Source organism: Aythya ferina (genome assembly GCF_964211825.1).
Source record: "Aythya ferina genome assembly, chromosome: 2".
Classification (NCBI taxonomy): Eukaryota; Metazoa; Chordata; class Aves; order Anseriformes; family Anatidae; genus Aythya; species Aythya ferina.
In genome coordinates, this window is record NC_140297.1 from 124,168,665 (window position 1) to 124,188,306 (window position 19,642).

The 19,642-nt window shown below is 48.1% G+C and overlaps 2 protein-coding genes and 1 long non-coding RNA gene across 4 annotated transcripts in view; 2 read left to right on the plus strand and 1 right to left on the minus strand.

Annotated features, from left to right (window-relative positions):
- The first annotated feature begins 6,181 nt into the window (after window positions 1-6,181).
- Window positions 6,182-8,397, plus strand: BHLHE22 (basic helix-loop-helix family member e22). Its single transcript, XM_084509059.1, has one exon. The coding sequence runs from the start codon at window positions 6,319-6,321 to the stop codon at window positions 7,270-7,272; it is 954 nt and encodes a 317-aa protein (XP_084365185.1). The 5' UTR covers window positions 6,182-6,318; the 3' UTR covers window positions 7,273-8,397.
- Window positions 8,398-10,957: 2,560 nt separating this feature from the next.
- Window positions 10,958-19,642, plus strand: part of LOC311431170 — a 28,983-nt gene continuing 20,298 nt past the window's right edge. For both annotated transcript variants that reach the window (XR_014689294.1, XR_014689295.1), the window contains exon 1: window positions 10,958-11,010. This is a non-coding gene — a long non-coding RNA (uncharacterized lncRNA). The remainder of the gene's footprint in view (window positions 11,011-19,642) is intronic.
- The window catches only part of CYP7B1 (cytochrome P450 family 7 subfamily B member 1), a 123,466-nt gene continuing 117,882 nt past the window's right edge, over window positions 14,059-19,642 (minus strand). The window contains exon 6 of the mRNA XM_084508462.1: window positions 14,059-19,040. Coding sequence (XP_084364588.1) covers window positions 18,744-19,040 — 297 coding nt within the window. The 3' untranslated portion in view covers window positions 14,059-18,743. The remainder of the gene's footprint in view (window positions 19,041-19,642) is intronic.

The window sequence follows — 19,642 nt, forward strand, 5'->3', positions numbered from 1 at the left end:
TTAAAAGTGGCAGGGGAAGAGGAAGAGAAAGAGTGAACCTGTCATCTACCATCTGCTAAGCCTAACTTCAGACTGCAGTAATATAGTGGAAAAAATATTAAAAGGTAAAAATCCTAAGCACTTAGGGGAGAATGGATCCACAACCAATAAACAGCATGGATTTATAAAGAAGGGAAGAAAGGCACACGCAAGCATTTTTTTTCTTCCTATAATTGCAAAGTGGTGACTGAAGGGAATACAGTAGGTGTAATATACGTGCCTACCAACGTATAGATTTGGATGTATGGGCCTCTGTAAATTAAATAAGATCTAGCACTGTGGAAAAAAAAAAAAAAAAAAAAATCCAATGTAATTTCTGGGCTTCTAACACAGAGGCATCGTGTCATGTACCTGGGAAGTGATAGATGTCTCTCTCAGTATACAATACTGATGAGATAGCACTCGACTACTGCTTTCAGATTTAAGTACTTTCAGTACCAATAAAGGTGAACTGGAAGGAGTTCAAGAAGCATGGAAGGAAAAGGAAATGCCTATTGGCAATGAAATATTAACTGAAAATAAACATCTATAGCTTGGCCAAATAGTAGTGGGAAGAGTAAGCTCAGTGCCACATTCATTACAGTGGAAAGTTTCTAATATAAAGAAAGTAGAGTTGAGTGTAAGCATGAAAGATAGACAGGGAGTAAATACTAACTGTACATGGCCAGCACTCTGGCCTCTGTTCCTGCTGAGACCCATCCAGACATTTCTTGTGGGTGTTTCAAAGGGACAGAGAGAATAAGGACTTTCTCTGAGAGCTAGAAACAAGAGTGGTGTGATTGGATGGAGCTGTGTAAGGCATAATTCAGGCTGAAGGAGATAAATAAGCATTGTAGGTAGCTCCATTAGTCCAGGGAATTGTTTGCTGAGCAGTGCAGGTAAATCTACTTTGGCCAAAGCATGAGAATTTATAGGAGTTAGGAAGGGAATGCCTTATAGGTGGTTGTCTGGAGAACAAAAGGAAAGAGAAAAATAGGGTGAGGAAGGAAAGAGAAAGGAAGGAAGGAAGGAAGGAAGGAAGGAAGGAAGGAAGGAAGGAAGGAAGGAAGGAAGGAAGGAAGGAAGGAAGGAAGGAAGGAAGGAAGGAAGGAAGGAAGGAAGGAAGGAAGGAAGGAAGGAAGGAAGGAAGGAAGGAAGGAAGGAAAGGAGGAAAGAGAGGAGGAAAGAAAGAAGGAAGGAAGGAAGGAAGGAAGGAAGGAAGGAAGGAAGGAAGGAAGGAAGGAAGGAAGGAAGGAAGGAAGGAAGGAAGGAAGGAAGGAAGGAAGGAAGGAAGGAAGAGAGAAAGAGAGAAAGAGAGAAAGAGAGAAAGGAAGAGAGAAAGGAAGAGAGGAAGAGAGGAAGAGAGGAAGAGAGGAAGAGAGGAAGAGAGAGAGAGAGAAAGAAAGAAAGAAAGAAAGAAAGAAAGAAAGAAAGAAAGAAAGAAAGAAAGAAAGAAAGAAAGAAAGAAAGAAAGAAAGAAAGAAAGAGAGAAAGAGAGAAAGAGAGAAAGAGAGAAAGAGAGAAAGAGAGAAAGAGAGAAAGAGAGAAAGAGAGAAAGAGAGAAAGAGAGAGAGAGAGAGAGAGAGAGAGAGAAAGAAAGAAAGAAAGAAAGAAAGAAAGAAAGAAAGAAAGAAAGAAAGAAAGAAAGAAAGAAAGAAAGAAAGAAAGAAAGAAAGAAAGAAAGAAAGAAAGATAGATTGGGGATGGCCAGAGTCTCAAAGTTCCCAAAACCAAAGCAAAACGAGCTGAATAGTGGTCTCTTCTAGTCGTTCTTAAACCTCAGGTAACGCTTCAGTCAGTGCTCATGCACCCTGAGCTGTCCCTGACCCTGGAATGCCATCAGGCTCTTCCAGCCAAAGTCCATTTCAAGTGCATATACTTCCCAAAGTGTGACTATGTAAATGCGTTAATAAAAACCTGTTGAGAGCCTCTCGACTCTTACCCAGGCTCATCCCTTAGTCCCTCGGCTTCAGCTTCAAAAGTAGACCAGTGATCATTCCCTTCCCCATGCTTCTTGCGTGCATTTTCGGCCGGATTCCCCCACTTCTACATTTCCAGGTCACTTTCGGCGTCTCCAGCACCTTCCTTCCCGGATCGAGACGAGCCGTGCCGGGGCTCAGTGCACTTCTCCTGCTGCCCAGGAGATGGTGCTGTGGATTTTGGATCGGGAGAGCCGCGGCGTGGGCCGGGGGCTGGCGGCCCTCAGCCCCGCTCCGTGCGGGGAAGGGGGCGGTGGGAGGCTGTAGGGCTCACCGGGGACCCCGGGGTGCCACCGGTGCCCCTGCAGCCCTGCAGACTTTTTCCTCGTCCCGCAAGGGACACGGGAGCAGCGTTTCGCAGCCCCTCGCCACCCAAATTTCTCTGCCGGGCCCCCTCGCTGTAGACCGGAAAAAAAGCTGGGACACCGGAGGCAGGTTTGTACGGAGAGCTTCGGCCCCTTCTCCTCCTCCCCTACACGCAGCACCTGTGGGCTGCGTGGTCCCTGGGAATAAACAAGAAATAAAAATATAAGAAAATAACAATAATAATAAAAACTTCCCAACCTGGGAATTCACCGGGGAGAGATACCTCTGAGGAGGTTTGTACTAGGAGAGGATGTGGTGGAGGTGGCTTTATTTTTCTGTTTTAACCTTTCTCCTCTCCACCCTGAACTAAACTAAAGTTTGCCAACGGGTGGAGAAAACAACGCAGGCAGCCGCGGCGAGGGCAGGCTCTCCCCGACCGCCGGCTCGCCTGTGCCCTGCTGTTGGGGGCTCGGCGTGCCGGGGGCAGGACAGGCTGCAGGAAGGAGCTGTCAGACTAAAATCCGTATCCAGGACCCCCCCGGACCCTCCGGCCTTCCCCGAGCCGGGGTCTCCTGGTACTGGAGCCACGTTCAAGTTTGCAGCTGCCTGCGGCCACCCCCCGGCCGCCTTTGCCGGGCGCTGGGGGCTGCTCCTTTCCCCAAATAACGCCCGAAGAGGAGCTCAAGGGGCTGCGGTACAATTAAAGCAGGTAACGAGACGCCGGGCAGATGTGTTTTCATTGCGCTGTAAGATAAACGCGGTGTTAAATGCCTGACAACTTCCCAGAAGCAATCAGCAAAAGTTTACGAGTGCATAAACCTCAAAGACCATTCCTCGGTATTTTTATAAGCCCCGCATTTAAAGCTTCTATAAATTCTTCTGCCTGCTTCCAAACTAAAGTTCCCGGAGACTACAAAACAGCCACTTCTCACGGGAGGGTGCCCGGGGGAGCGGGGAGAAGCAGATCGCAGCCAGCGGGGCTCCCATTTTGTCTCCTTTTTCCCCCCTCCAAAGCTAAAGTTTGCCAGAAAGTTGGGATATTAAAGCACGGCAGGGCACAGGCGAGATGACTGGGGTGCAGCAAAGTTTCAAGAGCAGGGGGCAGACCCAGAAAGAAGGGGAGAAGAAAGGCTGAGAATAAATAAAAGGCGAGGCAGACGAGCGGCCGGGCAGAGATCCACGCACAGCTGATGAGTGGACAAGGATGAGCTTAGAGACGAAGAGGGAGAAAAATTGCAGGAGTACAGAGCAAATGTTGGTGAACACAACCGAGGACAAGGGGAGGTGGCCGAGACCCCGGGGAGGTGGCTGAGCCGCCCCTGTCCCCCCGCTCCGACGGCGCGGCCCCCTCGGTGCTTGCGGAGGGGGAGCACTCGATGTCCCCAAAGTTTAAGGCAAAAGGAGGGAGGGAGGCAGCATTAGTGAAGGAGGGATGGAGCTGGAGACCTCTGTCTCCAAAGGAATAAGCTGCGAGAACCTTCCCCCTAGGCATCATATCAGAATAATGCTATCCGTCATCCTCAAGTGACCACAGGAGTTTCACAAGTTGGACGTTAAACAGATTTTTAAAACTAAAATAAAAATAAAATAAAAGTATTGCGGTTATAAAGCCCTTTGTTTATGATCCCAGGGAAAAATGAAGTCGCTAATTGGCAGACAATAAAGGTAAAATGCCTTCGGATTAATAATGATGGAGGTTAACGGTGTGGCATCCCCCGGAAAGGGGGAGGGGAGCGAGGCGCTTGGACGGCGACCAGGGACAAGTGCGGCAGCCAAAGGGGGCTGGGGGGGGGCTGGGGAGGGGGGGACACAGCCCCTCTTCGCAGGGCTCGGCTTGTGTGTTCGTGTCTGATCCCGAGGCACGAGGTGACGGAGGGCCGTATTGTAGTCGTGTCCTTGCTGGATGAAATCTCAGTCAATTACTTTGAAATCCGCAGCTTGGCTTCTTTTCATTCAGGTGAAAATTCAAACGTTTGCTGTTGTCGCCTGGTCCTTTCTTTCCCGAAACAAGGCACCCAACTGTTCTGATATTACCATTCAAAAACAGGTTCTGTGGCAAACCTCATTTGTGAATCTATTACAGAGATTAATAGATTATTTCTCCTTTTTCAACTAATTCTCAGTGGGGAAATTTAACCATATGGTAAGGAGAGAATTAGAATTTCATCACATTAGAGCAAAATGTAATGAAAAGAGTCCAACACCTGGGGCCAACTCTGAAAGACACAATTAAAAGGTTTTTAATGAAACCGGAGAAACCCCAAATTTCATAGCCTTCAGTAATTCTGCCACATAAGAATGATTTGCCGCAAGTGTTGGGAAATATTGTTTTTACTGATGTCAGGAGGCTGAAAACCCCGCCGCGAAATGCTAGGTGCTTTCAGAGCGCTGACAATGAAGCGGGGAGGGAGCTGCTGGCGTCTGGCGGTGGAGGAGCAGCGGGACAAAATTCACGCAAGCCCTTTGGGCTGCCGATTAGGAGGGGAGAGCCGGGAGGCTCGGCACAGATCCGGGGAGCCGGAGCCCCGGGACTCGAGGGGAACCGGACCGGGGCCGCCCCTCGCCCTGGCACCCGCAGCTCCGGGGCTGCCCCGGGGAGGGATGTAGGGATGGATGTAGGGATGGATGTAGGGATGTAGGGATGGATGGAGGGATGTAGGAATGGATGGAGGGATGAGGGATGCTGCCAAGAGTTGGTCCACGGCACCAAAAAGTTGCGCCGGTTTTGCCCTTTTCTCACCCCTCCCTTCCTCCCCAGCTCGGTTCATTTTCAAGGTAACTGATGGGGCTTTATATTTTTATAGGGACACGGGGGATAATCAGTCTAAAGCGGCAATCTGCTACTCGAAAGCGGCTGAGGGGAGGAGGAGGGGAACCTCCTCGCAGTTTGGTCTCCATTTGCTGGGAGGGGGGGGAGTTGGGGGAAGAGGGCTGGGGACCATTCGCCTCCCACGGAAGCAAGGTGGACTCTGGCGGTGGGCAGGAGCGGGCACCTCGTATCGGGTTGGTCCGGAGACTTTAAATCCTTTTTTTTTTTTTTTTTTTTTTTTTTTTAAGTATTTTTCCCAGGCGATCCTTTTCGAGAAGAGGGGAAGGGGTGGGAGGGGGCTAGAAGTGAATGTAAATGCAGGGGTGGGTGGGCTGGGGTGGGGGGAAAGGGTGTCACTCCTGACTCGGCGGCTAAGTTAGCAGAAGTCTGCTGGCAGCACTCGGGAGGGGAAGTGTTCAAGCGGGCTTTTTTTCTGCAGTGCAGGGCTGTAATTTGCTGAAGGAGGCAAAGAACATCCTTCGATCTAAGTAGGGCTTTTAGTGTGCTCATTGATGAGTGAAAGTCGCCACACATGTCAAGCTAAAGGCAGTTGTTGGGTTACTAACAGGACACAACGTCTTGCAAACATATGCGTTAAGCTGTGTATACAGATGGCAGGGAGAATAATGGAGCAGGCGCCTCTTATAAAGCTCTAGCTGCTGCCTGTCTTCAGACCTGGGAAATGAAACTATTCAGACTCAGGGCCAGATAGCGCCTGGGATTGTTTGTTACCGTTTTAATCCTATTAATTAAAACGTTAACCTGATTGGGTAGAAAGCTCTGTCCCAACAGGCGAGTCTTCTTCATAATAACCTACTCTCAGAGATAATGATGTAAAAGACTCCCCCGTCTGCGGCGGCTGCTGGTTGATGGCTCCGGAAATCTCTTGAAGGTGAATCCAAGCAAGATAAACGGTGGAAGCGGCTCCGCTGGCAGCGCACAATGCCCCAGCGCGGCGCCTGCTGAGGGCGAGCCGGAGCCGGGGACGAAGCCGGGGACGAAGCCGGAGCCGGGGACGAAGCCGGAGCCGGAGCAGCAGCAGCAGCAGCGGCGGCGGCGGCAGCGCCGGGCAGGGCGCAGCCCCGGCGGGAGCCGGGAGCCCGGCAGCGGCAGCAGGACGCCCGCTCGCCGCCCGCCGCGGCGCGGAGGAGCCTTGGAGGAGCGGGCCGGGAGCTGAGGGGGGCGGCGGCGGCGGCGGCGGCGCCGATGGAGCGGGCGCTGGGGCTGCCCGCCGAAGAGGACCTCTTCCACAAGAGCCTGGCCGCCTCGGCCAAGCGCATGGAGTCCGCCTTCCGCTCGCCCCCGGGGCTCGACCTGTCGCACCCCCGCGACCGCCAGCCCTCGCCGCTCGCCTGCTACGAGGCGGCCGAGCCCGAGGCGCTGCTGCAGCCCGGCGGAGGAGGAGGCGGCGGCGGCGGAGGCGGCGGCGGCGGGGGGGACCCGCTGGGGCTGCCGCCGGGCTCCGTGTGCGTCAAGTACGGCGAGAGCGCCAGCCGCAGCTCGGTGGCCGAGAGCAGCGGCGGCGAGCAGAGCCCCGACGACGACAGCGACGGCCGCTGCGAGCTGCTGCTGCGCGGCCCCGGGGGGGACCCCCGCGACGCCTCGCCGGCGGTCGGCGGCGGCGGGGGCAGCGGCGGCGGCGGCGGCGGCGGCGGCGTGGGGCCGAAGGCGGCCGAGGGGGGCTGCTCCAACAGCCACGGGCACGGCGGCAGCAAGAAGTCCAAGGAGCAGAAGGCGCTGCGCCTCAACATCAACGCGCGGGAGCGGCGGCGGATGCACGACCTGAACGACGCGCTGGACGAGCTGCGGGCCGTCATCCCCTACGCGCACAGCCCCTCGGTGCGGAAGCTGTCCAAGATCGCCACGCTGCTCCTGGCCAAGAACTACATCCTCATGCAGGCGCAGGCCCTGGAGGAGATGCGGCGCCTCGTGGCTTATCTCAACCAGGGCCAGGCCATCTCCGCCGCCTCCCTGCCCAGCTCCGCCGCGGCGGCGGCGGCGGCGGCGGCCGCGCTGCACCCCGCCCTCGGCGCCTACGAGCAGGCGGCCGGCTACCCCTTCAGCGCCGGGCTGCCCCCCGCCACCTCCTGCCCGGAGAAATGTGCCATTTTCAACAGCGTCTCCTCCAGCCTCTGCAAACAGTGCACGGAGAAGCCTTAAGCCTCGCCGCCGCCGCCGCCTCCCCGCCTCCGGTAGCCGGGCACCGGCGGTGGCAAGCGGGGGTCTGCGGCCGGGCCGGGGGGCGAGGGGGCAGCGGAGGGACTGCGAGCCGCCAGGGCTCCCCCGTCTCCCCCCTGGGACGGCGGCTTTTTGGGGACGGAGACGGGCCCCGGTGGGAAAGGGGCGCGGGGCCAGGGCGGGCGGAGGGGCGGCGGGGAGGGGGCTTCAGCCTCGGGGGTGCCGGGGGGGTTTCCCTGGAGGTGCGACCCGCACAAAGGAGAGGCTGAGAGGCGGCAGGCCGGGAGGGCTGGAGCCGCGGAGAGGGATGGAGAGAACCCCCCCACACCCCCACCCGGGACCCCGGCCCCGCCGCCCCTCTGCCCGCCCGGGGCGCCGAGGTCCCGGGGCCGGTCCCGGGGCAGGAGCCGGCGGCGGAGGTGGATGGATGGGACAAATCAGAGAGGGCACTCGAGCATAGATTTTTTTTTTTTTTTAATTATTATTAGCAGTATTATGATTATTCTGAGCCAGGAAACGAACAAACTTGAAATGTAAACTTACTATTTAAGCGACTCGCAGAAACAAAGAGACTGGACCACTGCTATGGAAGACTTTGTATTTTTTATCGTCTCTAAACTTTGATCCTGTGAAAATGCGCAAAGTTTTGGTGAGAGTGATTTAAAAAAAAAAAATGAGAGAGTTAAAAGAAAAAAAAAAACGGCAAAAAAATAACCGATCCGAACCCCTCCTCCGTGTGGCCGAAAGTATCGCATTTTTCAAAGAAATATTTACGTGCACCTTGTTTCTTTCCACTTCGCAATGATGTATAAACAAGACATGATATTTATTTGTTATTCTTTAACTGACCCTCCCACGCCAACAGTATTTCTCATGTGTTAAGGTCACGGGTCTTCTGTGCAGTTACTTTAAAATGCTTCTAAAATTCTGTTTATGGATTAACTTAAACTGTGTGCCAAGTGTTTTAAAACGTTTATTTGCCAACGCCGTATAGCCAGAAATGTTGATGTATCCGAGCTGCTTAGGTTTATGAAAGGTCATCTGGATTTTAAGTTGCATCATCCCTGTATTTCAATTGAGCTTTAATAAATTGCTTCAGTCCAAAAATTACAGGAAAGGTGTATTCTTAATTGCTCAACCCACTGATTTTTGAGAGGGTATCCTTTGCATTATAACAGGCATTATAACAGGTAATAGCTATTTACTTTTACATGGCATCAGAGCAATAGCTGCTACAAGAACATTTGCCAAGCCAATGTTTTCCCAGGCGCTGGGTGGTTTTCAAAGGTATAATTTAAACCGCTTTTAACGTGGATGTAAATTATTCTGACTGTGGATGATTATTTAAGTTGAAATACTTTAAAATACTTTAGGCTGATTTACAGAACGAGTGGAATTCTTACCTTTTCTTTTTCTGGGGGGCGGGGTGGGAGGGTGGGGTATTTTTTTCTTCTTTTTTTTTTTTAATCTTTTTTTTTTTTTTTTTTTTTTGAAGATAAATGAGAGATGAAGAGCAAGAAGTAGCTATTTACCCAAAGTGAGCCTTCAGTTTGAGTTTGCATGGCTGGGTGGCTGTCTCTCTGCCATTTGTAAATCAAGATTTTTGTTTGCTTTGGTTCGGTTTTTTTTATTCCAAAACGAGTCCTGCTATTTTCCACTACTTGCAGATAATACAAATTCGGACTGTCAGGTTGGATGGCGAAATAGGAGCCATGATGGATCTGTTGGCAGGTCACGGATGTGTAAAGAGTGATATATATTAAATAGGTCAATCAGATTATGACAGCAATGTACGATCGTTTGTATGTGTATCTATGTCGGAAAGAATCTTTATTAAAATATTTTGAACAAACGCTTGTATTATGCTGTGCTCTGTTAAGGATACACCTCCAGATTTAAGGGGGGGGCGGTGGTGTCGCTCCTTTCCTTTGCCTTGCCCCCCCCCATTTTCCCCCCTCCCCTCTCCCAGCCCTTGGGATGGGGCCGAGGAGCTCCCTCTTCTCCCTCACCGGGCCCCTACAGGGGGTTCGGGGGGTGACAGCGCCTTAGTCCCCCCTGATACCCCGAGGTGAGCCGTCCCCCTATCCCTTTCCACCTCCTCCTTGTCCCCCCCCCCCCAAATTTTGGGGCCGGCACAGCCGCCTCTCCGTCGGGCCCCCTCCTTCCTTCCCTCCCGGCCGGCGCCCGGTGTCCGCGGTGCCTCCGCTCCCATCGGCAGCCCTGCACGCGGGGGAAGGGGATAAATATTTTCCGCTCCACTTGCCATCAAAAAAGATTAATCAGAACCTGTAACTTTTCAGGAAACATAACTGTAAAGTGCCACGGAGCTGTGGGAAGGCAGCCCAGAGAGGGTGGGCAGATCAGCCCCCAGGCGCAAGGAGAAGCGTCTCTCAGCATTTACTAGACAAAGGCTGGGTGCGTCTAATTATGATTATTAAAACAATTTCCATGACGATGTCTAATATTATGTTAATTTGAAAACAACTGTGTATGAAAACTGTCGACTATAATACCTAAATTCATTTAATGAAACACATCGTTAAGGCAATTAAACCTCCTGGATGTGATTAAGGAACATAATTACGACACTGTTCTGCGCCATAATTGGGTGTCTTTAATCAAGGGGTAAAGTGATCAGCAACACAGCCATTAGTTTGTATTGTTCTGTCTCTGCTGTCCATCATTCTGATTAGGAATTAACCACCGCCACCAGCTTGGCGTGGTGCGTGCCTCTGTGTGTGCGGGTGCGTGTGTGTGTGTGTGTGTGTTCGTGCATTTAACATCGCAGGACGCATTTGCTGCAAGATTTACTGCTTAATACCTCTCCTTTCCGAGCAGCCTTCCCGGAGCCGTCCCCTCGAAGGCTCTGGCTCTTGGCTGCCCATGGGACAGGGGTGACACCGGGGGAGGCGAGACAGAGGCCAGCCCTCGCTGAAACTCTTGCAGATGCCGGCACTGGGCTGGGGGGCTCCCGGGGGGGCTGCAGGGGCCGTCCCCTTCCTCCCGGCTCTGTCTGGCTTAACCTCGTTGCTCCTTCTTCTCCGGGGCGATGTCGCCCAGGTGTCTTTCTCCCTGTGCCTCCCGTGCGAAGGATGCTCAGGGAGGAGGGAAGCGCCCCGCACTCGCTCTGCACTCCCTGCCATCCCGGCTGCTACTTTAAAGCTCTCGCTTTGCCTCCTCCTCGCTTTCCTGGGAGAGGGCAGGGGGCTCCGTGCGGGCTGGGGGCGCTGCCACTGCCGGCACCTCGCTGCTGTCACCCCTGGGGAGCGAGGAGAGGGCGCGGGGCCAGTCCCGGGGCAGGTCCCGTCGGGCAGGGGGAGGAGAGAGGCTCCCCCGCCCCTCTTCTCCGCCGATCTATCAGTAATCCTAAGAGGGACGTGTCCCCCCTGGAAAGGGAAGCTTCCTCACCTGCAGCAGCCCCGGCCCTGCTCCAAACGCCCCCTCGGACCCGCTCCCTTCCCCCGGCCCCGAGCCTGAAATCGTCCCAGCATGAGTGACATTGGCTTTCCTAATGTAATGACTTATGAAAGATATAATCATGTGTTAAATTGAATCCTCCGCTTAACTGTTAATGGTGTGCTCTGGGCACATTTACGTATTAGATGCTATGGTAACTAATTACCACTAGAAGAAGGGATAATACACTTTCCAGACTTTGACAAATAATTATGAGTGTTCACATCCCTGCTAGCAGCAGTTGCAGCGGATCTGCTGGAATGAGTAAGTGAATAAATGAATGGGTAAGTGAACTTGTGTGCATGGAGGGGACTAGATAATGAATAGTGGTCAAGTGAGTTTTCTTATTAAAACCTTTAATGAAAATGTGATTTAGGGTAGAAGGGGGGAAAAAAAAGCGCGACGCTGCCTCTAAACGTAATTAAATCGTGTAATATAAACATCAGAAACATAAATAAGTTTGCTTTTAATTAAAACGCAGCAGTCAAAGTAAATTATCCACGTGCTCGGAAACTTTACAGCAATTAACACTCGGGTTTTGGTGGCAGAGGGGGCATGTCGGAGGGGTTTGTGGGGGTGTAAAATAAACGAGCCCGGGCTCGGCGGCTCCCTGCAGCATCCTTTGTCACTTGGGTGCCAACAGGCCGAGGGGAGAGAGAACTTGCCGTCGGACAGGACAAAACTTTGGGCAAGTGACACTCCGGCCCCCCAGGATGTCCCAGCCGTCGGAAGGACCAGCAGCTGTCTGAGCAAAGAGCTACAGCCGGCCCCTGTCCCCTAGGTCCCCCGGCAGCTCCGTGTCACCGAGCCTCCCCCAGCGGGGTTTGCTCCCTTCCCCTGGGCTCTGGAAGGGTTAAATCCTTCCCCCCCCCCCCTCGAGTCCCGAGTCGCCCTTCTCCTCTCAAGCCGGTTCCGAGACGTGTAATAAAACACGAAGCGAATTTATGGGCTGTTTCAAGCACTTCAGTGCTGTGTTTTTAAATTCATATATGCGCGTGTAAGAACTATGAGCTGTGAATAATTTGAAATGCTATAGGAAAATGATGCGTTTTAGATCAAACGTAACCGTTTGCTTCCATAATTGTCTCAGATGAAAATAAAGAGAAAGATGCATCTCGAACAGAGACAAAGCTGAAAACCTAATGACAGCCATAAACTGCTAGACAGCCATAAATTAACGTCTTCATCAAACGCTGAAGGGATCAGCGCTTATCTAAATCAACAATTATTTCTTCCGAGAAGTTGCAGAACAGATTGCCCCTCTAATACTAGTTTGAAATCCCTCTAATTGAGGATTAGGGGCAAACAATCGCCTTACCGGAGTAAACCCCCTCTCTCCACCGGCTGAAGCCCTCCAAACTCACCTAACCCCCGGCAGGGCTCACTCCCGGGGGTGGGGGTCCTGTCCCCTCACCCCCTTCCTCGGGGCTTTGGGTTTGCTCCTAGGAGGAGCCCCCCGGCTTCCCACCTGCAGCGATGCTCAGCCGAGGTTCCCCTCGCCGCCGACTTGGGAAAGCGCCGCCGGGGAGATGTCTTTCCTCCTCGGGAGGCGGCTGGAAGAGACGGCGAGGAGCCAGACGAGTCATTGGCTCGCAAGGCGAGGAAAAGGCTTGCTGCCTGAGGGAGGTTGGCGACTTTGGAGGAGAGGGGTGGCTGCTGCAGGAGTTCGCCGGCAAAAGTCATAGCAAAGAGTTCACTTTCTGCCGTTTGCAGCCGCCGTAGCCAGACCCTAGACTTGTGTTCAACTTTGCTGTGCTCAGAGGTGCTGGTTTTTTTTGGGGAAAAATACAAACCAGCACATACATCCGCGTCGAAATCAGTTTAACTGAACATCCTGCAAGGCTCCGAGCAGGAACAGCTGAAGCTTAGACTTCTTTTGACTCCTTATTTTGGTGTAAATAGTTTTGGAGACAAGAGTATTTCTGCAATTACAAATGAGGTATTCAGGCAACCTCATACTTGAGATCCCAGGGAAGCCTGCTGCATAGCAAGGGTTACACAGACACAGTGATGCTTTATACGAGGGTAAAGATCCCACTACATTTTAATTCTTTGCTTTCAAATGAAATGGGTATTTTAGGTATTTTTTACATGGTTCTTTGCATGCAGCAACAATTTCTTCATACTCATTAGCATTTATAAACACAGAATTTAACTTAAAGATCACCATACTTTCACAGGTGTAGTTTGAAACGGTGTTTTTATAATTATATCAGTTTTCTGATATGCTGTGTCTATCAGGACATGACTGGCCATGACACACAGGCACGTTTAAGTAATGGGCAGGAATATAGTTCACTTTCTATGGTCTGACAGTTAAAATAACTTTATTCATATGCATAAAGCATGTGTCTTGCATAAACTGATGTCTCAATTTTAAAATATAATGCAATATAAGTAACATCAAAAAGTATTAAGTGTCAAAACAAAGATTGAATAAAAAACAATATTTGAAGCTATTGTTACTCCTCCACAAAGCTCCCTTTCAGACCATGAAGGAAAGCTCACTCTGAAGGATGCCCTTCAAGAAACCTCAAACAATGCCACTTTTTCTTTACAAATGTCAGTAACTTTTAAAATAATATGGAGTTAATGCAATCACAAAGTTATAAGCACATTTATCAAATACAAAAAAATGCTGCAGGTCTATCTTCTCTACAACGTTTCTTCAACAATCCTCACAGACATTCCCGACTAACATTTCTGCATGAAGGACTGAAGAAAAGTGATCTCTTTAGGATACAAGCTTCATATTAAACAGCTACTGGCAGAATTCGGTAGCTACAGTGATGCTTAGAAAAGCTAAGTTGTACTTTGCTCATGCAGTGCTGGGTTTTGAAGCAATTTTCCATCATTTCCCCTTTTAAAATGAATGATCTAAATTTACGCAAGGTAGTACATCTGGTGCTACCCAGAGGTTTGCAAAAGGAAAAACCTAGGAACTGTATTTGGGTACCAATCTTTATACTGGGAATGCAAATCTTTATATTAATTCTGAATAATGTCTAAGAATGTCAGAAGTACCACCTTTCTTCCTCACCTGGTAATAACTGGCTTCAGTTTCATGAGGGTAAAGCAGACTTGATCATTTCCTAATCATTTCCTAAATTCCAAGGAGTTGCTCCATGCCAGTGCTGAAGTTCTTTTTTTTTTTTTTTTTCCCTTTTCCTAAAGAAACATATATATTTTTTTCAAGATCAAGCAACAGAAAAATGCTGTATGCTGACTGAATCATTTAAAAAGGAAACCAATAGTTGTGAATCTGTGAGAAAAGTGTAAATGTAAGGTGGAAAAAATTACCACAGACAGTCATTCAATACTAAAATAGATATATTCATTTTTATTGTATCCTTGAAATACAAAATTCACTTAAGGTGTTAGATTACTAAAATAATGAAGTTTCAATTTTCTCGCTCAGAAATTCACAATATTCACCTTATTCGATCTGAGAGCCTTAATGATGGATATTAACTATTAAAATAGAACCTAACCATTGTTCATCTATATACAAAATGTCAGTTTGCACAATTAAGAGCAATTCACAATCTTTTGAATGTCAGAAAGTTCAATAATGATGAAATAAAAGATCATTTATAATTCTACAAGTGAAATTCACAGACCAGCAATTACTCATAAAAATAGCAATGCCAAAACCAGTCACATGCAACGGGCTTAAAACCGTAAGCTGAAGAACAACTCTTAAATGGTTTCATATTAGTACATTAGGACATATTGACAGAGATGTGGAAGTCAAATTTGCAAACAGGTACACATGGACCAGTGTGGCCTTTGGAGAAATATAGCAGTTTAGTAAGTTTATGACAGGTTACAGCAATATTCAGTGGCAACATGAAAATGGCAACAAACTGTAAATTAAAATGACAATAGTAAAAAAAAAAAATCACATTTTAGTATTCACATTAGGTCATGATAAATTCACTTTTCTTCTCACACACTACACAGGGCCACGCTGACTTAGAAAACCTATTTTATATCAGAAAAAAAATATGTATCTTTTCTTAACAGCAGAAGATAGTATCAGTATAGCCATAGGAGGTGACAGCTTACAGTAGAGGCCAGTACAGACCAGCTCTATGACTTTTAAAACTGAGCAGTAGGCACACCATTTCACTCCAGGATGAACAGAGGGAAGCCAGGGCCCCCAGTAGCCCTCCCGACTGGTCCTGTGCCTGTGGGGTTACCTGGGGAAGGCGAGCAGGTGCTGCTGGGGCTGTTGGGCAGCCCCCTTCTGCAGTGGAAAGGAGGGATAAGGCAACAAAAGGTCCCACCATCTCCCTCCACCCCCCCTAACTGAACACTTGCCAACAGCACTATGGTGCCCAAGTAACCAACACTAAGAGCTCCTGGGTCTGTGGCTAAGGACATGATCAAAAACCATTTTGCTCCTCATGTCGTGAAGAAAACGTGCAAAGCTGGCCCTCTACCACAGGCATAATGTTGCGGCCAGCTTGGCTCCAGCTGCGGCCTTGAGGCATGCTGCAGGCTCACCCAGGAATACCATGGGTTTTCACTCCCTGCTCTGTGGAGACCAGGCTGTTCTTGGTCAGACCAGCTGCTGACTCTCACTAAGTCACCTGCTTAGTTGCAGAGTATTTGGGAGAGAACCAACCAGGCCTAACATTCCTCTTTCCTGCTTTAACACTCATGACTTTGAAGAGGGCGTGAAGCTTACCTCAACTGCAGATGGAGTACACAAATGTATGCAGGCCTTAAAGATGCAGAAGTCACCTACCAGGAGCATGGGTCTACCAGGGACACAGTTCCAGGGCAAGCTGGGCAGGCTTTGCTTTGTCTTAAGGTTGATCCTTTTGGTTCCTGAGCTAAAAGAGCAACTGACCTTATCTCAGCAAAATAGAGGCCTCCTGTGTGGTGCGAGGTGTGGTCTCCAACCCCCATGCAAAGCCTCTGAGCACCTTCATGGAGCCTTCCTTTGGCTCCTGGGAAAGGCTCTTTTTTATTTTTTTGAAGAAGGAAGTAAGGCCTACAGATTTAATTTTCTAGTTTGGAGACAATCTAGATCTTCTTTTAATTTCATAACTGATACTGTACAAACTGATCAGCAATTAATCTGAAATTACTAATGATTTGCATGTACTTTTGGCACAGCGCTATTATGTCCTACTAAATTATGCAGCAGCCTGTGATATTCTCATTCAAAATCCTAAAAATAGAACACAATTATAAAAAAAAATCTTATGTTTAAAACAAATACCTACTGTTATTTTCGCAGTTGCTTCAGGTTTGTTTCAAAGTTGGATGCCAAAGAAAGATTTATCATAACTGTGGCATGAGACATTTTACAGCTTACACTTAAGCAATAATGTAATATAGTCAACAGTATAATGATATCAGCATTTCCTCTCTCAATAAAACAGGCTCTAATGTCCAAACTGGATTGTGAGCTATGGCTGAGCACAGAATAGCTCCTACCAAGTAAGTACAGCAGTAAGTAACTCGAGTACAGGAATCTCTCCATAAAATCAAATTTTATTCTGTGGCACAAAGTAATAATCAGGTTTTGCTGTTGATTAAATGTTGAAGCAAAGTTAAGGCATTTAATCAACCGCAAAGCCCAGTTAATATAAGTGTACTCTAACACTGTAGATGCTATTGATATTATATGTGAAGAGAAAATGTTCATCCAATATATCTCACAAAAACACAATTTTCTCCTCAGAGGATTTGGAATGTGGCTGTGCCAGTTTTTGAAAGACTTTCTCCTAATGCTTATTTAGGGTATGTGCTTTACATGAGTAACTAAACAGTCTCCTACACAAATAACAATAAATAATTCTAAACCTTAGTATGTATGTAGCAGTTTCCATCCATAGGCTATCAAGTGCTTAGGAGACAAGTAAAATTTCTGATTTTGGAAGACACGGAAGATTGAGGAACAGCAGATTGCAGCTTAGTATTCCCAAAATGACCTAGTGGCTCTGATGCTCCACTGGGAAAAGACAAGAGACAAGTCAAGCTGAAGTTTTCAGAGCAATGTGTCTTTTGCACAAAGTAGAGTGTCAGGTGCTTTTTTTTTCAGCATCAAACCTCTGACAGCACCAGAGGAGGACACCCCAAAAACACAGAAATGCAGACAATGAAATACTGGAAAAAACAAAACAAAACAAAACAAAACATTTTTAGTGATTTGCTTAGCAATCACTGAGAAATTTCTATAATGCTGCTGGGTACTCCAATTCCAGGTGAGACAGCAGTTCATTCATCATCTGTAGGGCAAATTCGAACTCATGTCCAGACAGGGGTCACACCTCTGTGGTTGGTTAGCTATTTAGAGAAATGCAGATCCTGGCACAGAATAGATTAAGGGTTGGCTGCCCAAAATAACCTCTTGCGGTGATTACTCATCTTTCTTCCACTCTAAGTTCTATGAATGATGACAGGACACTTGAGCGTATCAGGGGAAGTCTTTTTCATGTATAACGTTATTTGTCAGCTGGCAGTGTGGGCAGAACTTATGCTGGCACATCGCAAACTGAGATTTTTTGGGGAACACAAAGCAAGGCCCACAGACATGGCTATTCTCCCATCACAATTACGATCTCGTCAAACTGAGACAGCCATGAGAATCCTCCTCCGTCTCCAAAGTGGTGGCTAGGAAGAGAGACAGGGTCTACAAATCTTAGATCCTGTGCACCATGCACCAGGAATCATGTCACCCAGTGAAGCCCATATGCAGCCAACCTCTGTGGCTGTCTGAGGTCTTCACTTACTCAAGTTTTGGGCCCAAAGAGCCTGTTTTCCATCTTGTAGAGAAGCAGTTCTGTTTCCAAACAGGGGTTGCACTACTCTGCCTGTGTATTTCTTAGGCACATTAAAACACTATTAAAAAGTAGTTTTAGATACCATTCTTCTCCTTGAAGTCCTCTCACTATTTTGCCTTTCTGGAGCAACTAATAAACACAAGAAATGGTGAAAATAAACACAGATACATGCCACTAGTAAAACAGTAAGACAAACAGAAGATAATTTTTGAGATGATAGAATCATTTCAAACAAGCTCATATATTTTCTACCTGAAGAGTATACTGTTTTTGTTTGTTTGTTTGCTTTTGGCTCAAAGGCAAAATAGATAATGTAGGCTTGATCCAAGGCCTACTAAAATCAACAGAACCTCTACTATGATATTAATCATCTGCAGAAAAAATCATAGACTTTAATTTCTTTGTATTGCACAAAAACAGAGCGTTCACCCTTGCTTCGTACCACTCATACCACTCACATTCATACCACTCAAGTCAGAGATGTGTTTCCTATAAGGCATTCTTGTGAATTCTTTCCCCCTACCCCCCATCCAACTCATATAGCTTTCATTACATCTCCCAAGTAAGGACTAAGACACTCAGGATCACAAAGGGAAGAGAGTAAATTAAAAGAACAAATAGAACAATTATCTCTAAACAACCTTTCACCTTCTAGAATTAACTTCCCCATTTGTTGCTACTGTTCTACAAGCAGATGTAGTGATGCCTCCAGATGGTGGGTATGTGGGACCTCCCCATCTAACAAGGGGGAACCTCATGACACAGCTATGGTAGGAGGCCTTTTGGTTCTACCAGCATGCTTGCAGTGTATCTGGATTGCCAGGTTTCCGAGGAGTCTGAGGAATTCCCAATGTATGTCTGTTGAGCCCATTTCCCAAATAATGGCCTGGATTCAACTTGATGTCATCCTCCCTCTAAAACCTACTTGACTTATGGCCAAGAGTATAGGGATCCTTCTCATAGGGACTATTTACCCAGCCAAATGCTTGTCATCTCACCTCACTACTCACAACTTGGGCAGGGTTGCTTGTTCCCATGTCCGACATCTACCTCTAGCCTAAGGGCTTTGCTCCTCAGAAAAAAAAGTAAGGAGGAGGTGAAAGCAGGTAGGGTAAAAGCAAACATTCCCAAGAATACAAAGTTGAGTGAGGAAACAGAGCTAACACTGAGATTAGTAGAAGACATATAGGCAGCCGCTCACTTTTTTAGGGACCTTAGCTTGTAACGGAAGGCAATATCAACGTCTGGCAGAAGGATACCAAGGCCCATACGACTGTTATCAAGTCTGACAGCTTTGCTTTCCACTAGTTCTACATCGAAATGAGCCAAAAGTAAGAAAAGAAACATCTTCATCTCATTCATCGCAAGGAACCTCCCTGGACACATGCTGATCCCAGAGCCAAAAGGCATTAGGAAATACTTCAGTTTTCTTCCTGCCTTGAAGAACGTGGTTTTCTTCTTGCCATTCTCTATGTAACGATCAAACTTATACTCCTGAAAAAAAAAGAGAAAGAGAGTGAGATATCTAATGAAACAGTTATATGAGGTGCTTTGTTTGCATGTCAGTGGTACTTCTTAAACTCAGAAACCAGGATCAAGAGGAAGACAAGGAGTAGACAGCTTCTCCTTTTTAGTTGGTTGCCCCAAGTTTCATTAGCTTACGTTACCGCCCCTGTAAAGAATACTGATGAAATCCACTTATTTAGCTGCGTTACATCAAGTTCCTTCAACTTCCATGTCTCATCCACTGAGTGTCTGGCCTGTATTGATTGTAATTAGATTTTGACCGCTTTGTAGCAGAGACAATGAACCTTAGTGGAAGGACAATTTTCTTGTAAAGCATCATATGTGCTTGGTGTGGTACATACATCACAAATAAGGATAATCTGTCAAATTGTGCAAATGCCTATGAATAAATCAATGCATTGCACTGATCTTGTTCTTGCAAGATCAGAGCAAAATCCATCCTTCTTTTGCACCCAGTGGTGCAGATTATTCGAAAAGCAGACCTGATACTTTGCAGTCAATTTTCCCTTCAGCTGGAGATGGTTGCTGCTTAATTTCCCACATCTGACCTTCACATGGTTTGCTCCAGA

Coding starts and splice junctions, on each gene's coding strand:
- BHLHE22 (XM_084509059.1), top strand. CDS start 6,319: ATGGAGCGGGCGCTGGGGCTGCCCGCCGAAGAGGACCTCTTCCACAAG.